Source organism: Trichomonas vaginalis, chromosome I, assembly GCF_026262505.1.
Source record: "Trichomonas vaginalis G3 chromosome I, whole genome shotgun sequence".
In the NCBI taxonomy this organism is placed as follows: Eukaryota; Parabasalia; order Trichomonadida; family Trichomonadidae; genus Trichomonas; species Trichomonas vaginalis.
The window spans coordinates 21,132,539-21,142,214 of record NC_067203.1 but is presented as its reverse complement, the minus strand read 5'-3'; the positions used below and the strand labels follow the sequence as shown (position 1 = coordinate 21,142,214).

Sequence of the window (9,676 nt, the reverse complement as noted above, 5' to 3'; positions counted from 1 at the left end):
TGAAACATTCACATTGAAAATTTGGTCAAAAGGTTTATGTTGTATATTGCAATACAATATCAGGGAGAAATAGCCCCTAAAGCGGTTTTATTCAATATTGAATTTCTTAGGAAACTAAATTTTTTCATTTTTTGAAAAGGAAACACTATAAGTGGTAATTGTTGAACTTTATCTATCGGCAGTTTACAAAAATTGTTTGAGAAATTATCCCCAAAAAATGATTTTGGAGTTACATTATCCAAAATTATTGAATATAGATTTCACAATTTTTTCTCAGTGTTTATGTTCATAAAAATTTGAGAGCTTCTCACGATTGTAAAGATTTTTTTATTGCAACGGGCTTTACGTGGAAAAAAAAAAAAAAAAAAGGGAAGTGGGGCTTCCAGGCACTTCGTGCCCTCTAGCCCCGAAGATGTTTAGTATAAATGAAGTTTTTATTCGGAAAATTGTTAGTCTTCTGTTGTGAATTCGGAGGACTCTTCTTCTTCCTCCATTGCTTCTGGGAAGAAGCCTTCTTCTGGGTCGAAAACATTATATAATGTGTCGCTTTTCACAAATTATATATGTTTTCATGTTTTGTCACTTTTCTGTCACTTTTCGGGGTAAAAACATTTTTATTATTATATATAAATGAATTTTACAAAACCACCGTTACCGTTCTTTGGAAATAAGAGTAGATGTAAAGATATTATATTGAGAGAACTTAAGAAACTACCGAATGGTCTAACATTTGTAGATTTGTTCGGTGGAAGTTTCTATATATCCCATTTGTGCCATATAATATTCCAGACTCAAAGATTATATGCAATGACTTCGACAACTATATGGACCGTCTCAAACATATACCAGACAAAACAAAATATTGAAAGAGTTAAAAGAAAAGATACCTATAGGTAAGATGGAACGTATACCATTAGATAAGAAAAATATTGTGAGAGAGGTTTTGAAAAAAGCAGAATATATAGACTGGGATAGTATATCTGCTAGACTATTATATAGTGGTTCTATAAGAGTTCATGACATTGAAACACTTATGTCAAAAGTTTTATATCTTAAACTATACAAATGTTTTCAAAGAGGACATAGAAAAATATATTGAGGGTATAGAGTTTGTGAGATGTCATTGGACAGATTTGTATGAAAAATATAAAGACAAGGAAAATGTTTTCTTTATAGTGGACCCGCCGTTCTATAACACATGGGATTTTCAATACCAAGTAGACTGGACTTTGAGAGACTCTTTAGAAACTTTAGACGTTTTACATAACCATCCATGCTTTTACTTTACATCCGATAAAAGTGGTTTGGAAACCGTTATGAGATGGTTAGAGGACATACATGACTATGAGTTTATATATGACAAGATAGAATATGAGAGAGGTCCTATAAACTGGAGAAAGTGTCATAACAAAGAAATTTTATTAGTAAGTAAATGTGGTTTGAAATCGGACTACTTGTTTTAGGTTTTTTCCATTGTGTCATTTATTTATTTGACGTGGCAGAAAAGTACAGAGAATATGAAGATGAACCAATGCCTGCAAATGTTCAGTATATGTACTCGTAAGAGATATTTTTATCTAATATTAAATGGACGCACAGAACTTAGCGAATGCACAGCAACCTGGACAACCAAACCCAGAGAATATTCCAAATGAAGTTAGAATACAAACTGCAATGGCAAACTATGGTCAAGTGCCAACAGATGTACAAATGCAAACTGCCATGTCAAATGACGCTGCGTTAGGTTTGCCACCATGGTATGCAAATATGAGATGGAAAGAGTTTTATACAAACCCTGAAGTGGGTATAAACAACTTTATGCAGATGACGCGAACACAGGAGTTGACCCAGAATATGTTTTCTACCAGAGGAGAAACAGAATGTATGAGCTCCAGTTAAAGAATGCTATGGAACTCAACAGGAAACGTAAGAGACTAGGCGGACATTAGATTTTTACATATAGTAAATGGGTTTCTTCAGTAGTATTGGAAACTTCTTTCGAAATGTTGGAAGAGGTATATGGAATGGAATAAAAACCGTAGGAAGAGGAATTTGGAACGGAGTCAAAATATTGGTAAAAGAGTAGGTCAGTTTGTTTGGTATTATACCTAAAGACCCTGAACCAGAAGAACAAGCTCCTGTTATACAACAGCCTGAACCTGCACCACAGTCTAGTTGGCAACCAAATCCAACACCTCAACCGTATTAAAAAATTATATTTTTACCGTTCGATAGTAGTTGTATATGAAACTAAGTTCTAAGTAAAACGCATGGTATAATGGAATTATTCTTTTTCTTCCATCTGTAGTAAACCATACTTGAAAGTCTGAAATACTTCACTCGGCGGTTTCATATAACTTTGTAGGTTTTTCGTAAAAGTCATTTGCCAAGCATAAGAAAGAGTTTTGAGCGCCAGAAAATGAAGCATGAACAATAATAGCAGCTGGGTCGAAAACATCTTTAAATAAATATGGTTCATCTCTTGCATATCGACTGTAAATATTTGCTAAAGGAAGTTTGACTTTCTGATTTAACATTCTTTGCAAATAATACCATGACATTGCAGTGAATTCTGTATATATTTGTTCGTCTTTCTTTGGATTGTCTTCGTAGATTTGAAAATGACACTTGTGAATTTTGTTTGTCATATACAATTCTCACATAAAGTGTGCTCTCGGTATTTGCATATTCATCAGCATATTTTGCATAACATGAATTTATTTTATCTTCTATATTTTTTAACGCAGTCTGTAGAGAAGATGAAAGGTCAACTTGTATTAGCTCAATTTCTTCCCACATTTTTCGTTTCCCTTCAGATATATAATCTATATGAAACCTTACAATAAATGGAAAACTTTTATCTTCTACAGACACAAACTTCATTCTACGAAGCCAATAGCTTTTGTGACAGATGGGTCTCTTAGCCATCTTAATGGGTAGTCAAAACGATAGCCTTCATGCTTTACGGTCTCTGTCTCAAACTTTTGACCGACATTAGTAAAAAGTTCATCTAATGGTTTAGTTTAGCAACTCTTGAATTTTCTTTTTCTATTGGAAGCATATTTTATCTAGAATAAAAATGTCGAAAGATATTGCTTCCATGAGAGAAATACAACACAACCGACAACTCATTATGCAAGCTCTAAATAAGAACACAACAAACTTTTCAAACTATTCTAAGATATCTGAGTCATTGAAAGAAGGAAACTTAAAACTGACATTAAACCCAATGACAGATGAGTTTCTATTTCAAGACAAGAAGAACAATACTGTCTGTATAAATCCAACAAAAAGGAACTTTAAACGAGAAACCTATAAATGAACTTCTTTTGAAAACAGATGTTGACAACAAAGCTGACAAAGAATATGTAGACGATGCAATAGCAAAAGAAGAAGAAAGAGCTAACAATGCTTATGCAACAAAAGAACATACTCATCCTGAACTAGCAGACAAAACATATGTTGACAATAAAATGTCAAGTGAAGTGACAAGAGCTGAAAACGAATATTCTAAAAAGACTCATACACATTCTATATCTGAAATAACAGACTTAAACGTTAGCCTTGAAAAGAAAGCAGATAAGGAATATGTGGCTAGTAAGTTAGAGAAGAAAGCGAATAAGGAATATGTGTGGATGAAAAAGATAACGAAATGAAAGAAAGGGTTGACTGGTACCATGAATGGACATCGAAGACTTTTAAAGTTAAAGCCGATACAGGATGGGTTTCAGGATGTTTAGACCTTAAAGCCAGATAAAACTTATGTTAACGATGAGTTAGAGAAGAAAGCAGACAAGAACCATACACATACAAGTTTTACAACTGTTGCTATAGAAAGTATTGAAGGAACGGTTGAAGAAACTGGTGGATGCAATATATTTGTAAACCTCCTAACTTTCCACAAGGTTTAACATCGGATGACGACATAAGACGATGAAAAACATTAGATGTAAAGATGTTTATGTCATGAAGGATGAACATAATATTAAATTCACTGCTCAAGATTTATATGACAAGAAAGCAGACAAAACAGAGCTTCAAACATTAAAGACAGAAATACTTCAAACATTATATCCTATAGGCTCTATTTATACGTCAATGAACTCTACCAGACCAGAAGTAGTACTTGGTTTTGGAACTTGGACTCAAATAGTCGACAGGTTTTTGTATTGTGCAAACTCTTCAAAGGAAACAGGTGGAGAGTAAAACGATTTCAGTGAAAATTTACCTGCACATAGTCACTACATTAGATTTTAAGTACATCTCAAGCAGTTGGCATAAGCATAAATTTTGGGATTGGTCGGCAATGAAAAAAGGTAAAGGATATGATGTTAAAGACGACGTTCAGTTTGCTATAAATTGTTTCTGGGGTGACACTCAGGGAGATGGAAACCATACACATCGCGTTTCGGGATATACGCAAACAACGGGACAAAGTAAAGACTACATGCCACCTTACATGACAGTTTACGCATGGTATAGAATTGCTTAGTCGTCATTTTCAACTTCTTTAGCATATTCGTCAGGAGTTGTCTTATATTTGTTAGGAACTGTCTTTGAAAAGTATACCACCTTGAACTTTGACAAGTTTGAAACGAGGTCTGGCAATAGTAGTTTTATCTTCTGCTTGCAGTGTGTACATTTTGCCATGTTTGCCTAAAACTTCATAATATTCTCTTGTATACTTTCTTCTATTTTACGAACACGAATGTGAGTACTGTCGGGTTCCCATTGTTGTCATAGTCAATAGTATTTTCATATGGGTCGCGTTTAGGTATTTCTTTTTTACTTTGTCGCCTTTCTTAAGTTTGAAGCCCGGCATTCTTTCTTGTTTGTCTCTTTTGACTAAATTATTAAATATATAGTCTTTCTCTAAGTCAGGGTTGTTTTTCATTTCTTCGGGGGAGTGGTTTCCCAAACCTTTTTGTTTACGGCTATTGTAAATATTTAAAACTTGTCTCATCTTTGCCATGGAGAAGTGTCTATATTTGTCGTCATATGACATTTCATTTGCTTCACCACCTTGGTGGTTGGTTTAAGTCTCTTAACATTTTTTATACAACCGTCAATGACACCAAGAGCAGAATGGTTTTGGTCGACAATGAAATATTGGTTTACATTTTTTGAACGCAGATAGTTTTTTACATCATCTGATTTGAAAGAACTTTCCACAGTCAGATGTCAGTTTTGTTGGATGGTATTTGTCAACGAATATTGTCAAAGCAGTTTTCCACATCTAAAATATTTTTGGACTGTAATGGTATGGCTTCACAGTATCTTGTGTTTTGACCGACAAATATTAGCCAGTATGTGGTCCATCTTCTCTATACCTCGGAATGTTTTCCAAGATATCCATAAACCAAGCATTTGGTGTTGAACTAAAGATTTTTATATCATGAGTGCTTTTTTTGTTGCCTTAGAAACATAGGGGTCCTTGTTTGGATTCGTCATTTTTTAACCCATAAGAAATGGGTTTATTTGGCGCATTAGCAGGAGTTGCATCCAGATTTTTTGCCCGCAGTGGGAACAAATAGCCAGAGGTGTATTTGGAGTTGGAAGGAAGATTTTGAGTACATTAGGTATACTTAAAGAGAAAGCACAACCTATTATACAAACTGTACAGAAAGGTTGGGATGTAGCACGAGATGCAGCAAATCTTATTCCAAATCCTGAAACAAGAGGAAAAGTTCAAGGATGGATGGACAATGTAGGAAGACAGCAGGAAACTATTATAACAAAGCAAATGACTACTATAACCAAGCAGGACACTATATGACCAAGGTGAAAGATTCTTTAACAGAGGATATAACCATGCACAACAGTGGGTAAACAATAACCAACCGCAACCACCTCAAACTTGGGGAATGTAAAGTTTTTTACTGAGATGAAATGAACAATACAGCATTGAGACAAATGGGTTCAAGATGGATTTGTCGACTTCCAGCAGTTACACAACGTGTTTGTCAAGTCTTTCCTATACCTCAGGAAGTTTTAGACCGACTTAAAAAACCTAAACAACCAGTTGAAAACAAACCAAACTAAAATTTTTACTGAGATGAAATGACCGAAGAAGTTGAAACGGTAGATTTGACACCACAAACAAAAAGTTCAGAACCATTGTCAAAACCTGTCAAAGAACTTACAGATGAAGAGAAAAATTCAATAATAGAAAGTGCCAGGTCTGGAAATACAAACCCTAACTATAAAGTCACTTTTCATAGAAATGGAACGGCTAGTATCTCAAAAAAGAAACAGACTCTCACAAATAAAATATTGAAGTCTGAAGGAGCTTTCGAGACAACAGATGGAAAAGTTTACTTCACTGACCAACAGTTCATTATAGAACATCTCATTGACTTAGAGTCGAAATATTCTAAACTTTAACAACAAACACAAAAAGTGAAAGGAAAACAAAAACAAATGGCATATGATATTTATGAAGATGTTGACGACACAACTGTTCCTGCAGGTGGGAAAATCAGAGGAACCGAAAAGTGACGAAAAACCGATAGAAGAAGAGAAAACCAAAAACTGAAGATAAACCAAAACCAAAGTTTAGTTTTGGAAACTAAACCAAGTCAACCTTCATTAGCTGGTATGGGTTGGCGTCAAAGACTTATGGCAGCAGGTGGTTATGTTAAGTAAAGAAAAAAACATTTTTTTATTTTTATTAAAAATGCCCCCATATAGAATGGATAGAAAGTCTGCTAGAATAAAAGCAGAGTTGCAAAGATATGGTTGGAGAGTTTCGAAAGAATTTTATAAATAATAGGAAGGGAAGACCCATAAAAGTCTATGACAAACTGGCTGGTCTTCGCTACGAAATGGATTTGGAAACAGCACGTGCAAATTATCCAAACAGACTAGAGAGGTTAGAAGAAGAACGTCTTATGGACATGCCTTTCGATGTTAGTGAACCTCAAGTTGAAGGACACGACGGCTTTGCCAGATTCTACTGGAAACATGACGAACAATTGCATCCTTTGAGAAGGAAAAAAGGTAGTGCAGAGGATGGTCATGCTCCCATGGAAAGAACAAGATATGCATATGAGAAGTATCGTGAAGTTAGAAGTCAAATTACATCTGGTCGAACCTTTACAGTAAACTTTGACGAAGGAAAGAACAAAGAAGGCTTCATGGGTGTACTTGCTGCAATTCAAGACGGAAATAAGAAAGGACACAATCTCAGATTGACCATAACGGATTTGGATGGTCACATTTACTATGCAAATGGCAATGAACAAACAGCTGCAAAACTTCTTGACGCTTTCAAGACTACAAAGAGAGAACAAATGTTTGACTCCGACTCAGACATTTTGAATGCAATTGAAGGAATTGCAAGTGTCAAGTTCGAATGGTACCAACCTAACCCTCAAGCAGTCAGACAACATGCTGGATACTTCCCCTTCATAAATAAGTCTGACATTGACTTGACAAGGTATGGAATTTACAATTCAATTGAAACAATTGTCAATGAACCTTGCATTCTTACATGTCTCAGGAACTCTGGTCTTGTTACAGATGAGAAGATGAAGTATCTTGAGTCATGTGTGAAGACAAGGTACATTCTCAGAGGTCAATTGGCAAAAATTGCACCGTTGGCAAATGTCAATATCCGAGTCAACATACCTACAGCTAAAGGTTCTTCACATGACGACTATGTTGTTGAGTTCAATTTACCATGGTTGAAGATTGCAATTGTCCACAACCACTTCATGTTGAACGAAAGTCTTACAAACCCATTGTTCGGAAAAGGCAAGTGCAACATTGTCAGAGCTGTAAACATTCTTTTCGAGAAAGGTTTGTTGGAACCAATTCCAGATGACAAGCTGACAGAAACTTTTGTACCAAAAGACGAAACAAACTTTTCATTGTTAGCAAGACCAAAAGTTGTTCCAGACAAAGTTCTAGTACAAAAGAAGTACACAATTCCACAAGGAGTTGGATTGTTCGGATACCAACCTGAACCACAAGAACTTCCAATGAGGTTGCAAGAACTTCAAGATGCTATAAACAAACTTCCATTGAGACATCCAATTGACGTCAAATTGTATTGGAGAGCATCGGAGTTAGGTCAGAAGGTTTTATATGAAACAGGTTGCTTCGACGATGTTTATGAGATAACAGGAGAAGTTTCTCAGAAGATAAGAGACTCACTTGAATTTCCACAAACTGGACCAATTGGTTGCGACAAGTTCGACTCAGATGAAAAGATATACTATGTCGACCTTAACGCTGCATACATGAGGTTTGTCCAATATATTCCGACTGGAATTCCAAACGAAGATGGTGAGTTCCCGGGAAGGAACTATACAGTTGGAAAAGTCATACAACAACTATATGATATTAGGAAAGCTTCAAACCCCAAACTTGCAATGACACTCAAATTGCTTATGAATTCGACATGGGGATATTCCATTAAGAAACCTCAAGAGATGAAGAGTAAACATTATGAGAAGGTCGACAATTTTGTTGAAAGGTTTTCTCCTTTTGTTTTGAAGTACGAATTCACTCAAGGTCAAAGTGGCTTAGTAACTACATTAAAACCTATTGTCGAACATTGGTCTTACCCTCAGTTCGCAAAGGCAGTCCTTGACAACTACAACAAATTCTTCTCCGAAGTCAAATCCAAAGTTGTGGTTTACTATGAGAACATTGACGCACTCATGACGAACGAAGAAGGGTACAACAAACTCATTGAAATGGGCATGGTCGGTGAAAGATGGGCTGTTTTAAGCTAGATAAGGTATTTTCTGAAGTTCATGTCCTCTCCAAGCGTAAGTACTGGGGCATACTTGAAGACGGCACAGAAATAAAACATTGCATGAAGTAAAAATTTATTTTTTAAAAAGTGACATTTTTTTATTTTATTTGAAATGTACGCCGAGTTTGTTGGAGAAGACCGTTGGGAAACTTGTTTGTTAGATGAGAAATATGAAATTCACTGTTGTGAGTCATTTGAAGTCAGAAACAAAAAGACAAAAAGAGTTTTAAGCGAATGGGAGGGGAATGACGGATATGCTGTTATGAAGATGGGTGGAAAACACTATCTTAAACATGTTGTCATTGCAACTCATTTTATACTGAATCCTAACAATTTACCTTTTGTAGACCATATAAACCGTATAAGAAACGCAATAGACTGAAAACTTACGTTGGTCACTCGTTCTGAAAACAATAAAAACAAAGGCAAATTTGCAGATATTGTATTCGAATTTGTCGACGAACTAGAAGATGAAACAATTGAAATTACAGACTATGGCAAGCATACGTTTGAGTTTTACTACTATAGCGAAGAACAAGACTCTTTCTATTTATACCGGCGTAAACTATAGGAAATTACAAGTATATTTTACTAAGGCAGGCTATTGCTTATGTAAACACTAGAGATACAGATGGAAAAAACGTTCAAATACTTCTTAACAAATTCAAGAAGCTATATGGCATACCATTTTAAAACAATATATTTTACATATATTAAATGCTTCAGGTTGAAAAACAAAGAACAAAAGTAGCAGATACAAAACCGTTAGACTATATCTTTTACAAATGCTGGTAGGACAATTTCAGATGAAGAAATTTCATCCCGAATATACAGGTTTGACTATCCAATTCGTTGGCTTCAAAGTCCTTCAGATGCAAAGGCAATAGGATTTAGAAGAGTTTTGTTTTCAAA

The 9,676-nt window shown here is 35.2% G+C and overlaps 1 protein-coding gene and 1 pseudogene across 2 annotated transcripts, besides 1 other annotated feature; both read left to right on the top strand.

The window, feature by feature from the left end:
* Positions 1-3,515: 3,515 nt before the first annotated feature.
* Positions 3,516-9,676: part of a mobile genetic element that runs on past the window's edge.
* On the top strand, positions 7,293-8,338 carry TVAGG3_1023630 (uncharacterized protein; the record flags this gene model as incomplete). The annotated part of the gene is made up of 1 exon (XM_051254926.1): positions 7,293-8,338. A coding segment is annotated over one exon (1,046 nt), but the record flags the coding sequence as incomplete, so codon positions are not given.
* On the top strand, positions 8,877-9,457 carry TVAGG3_1023620 (annotated as a pseudogene). Its single transcript has one exon. A coding segment is annotated over exon 1 (581 nt).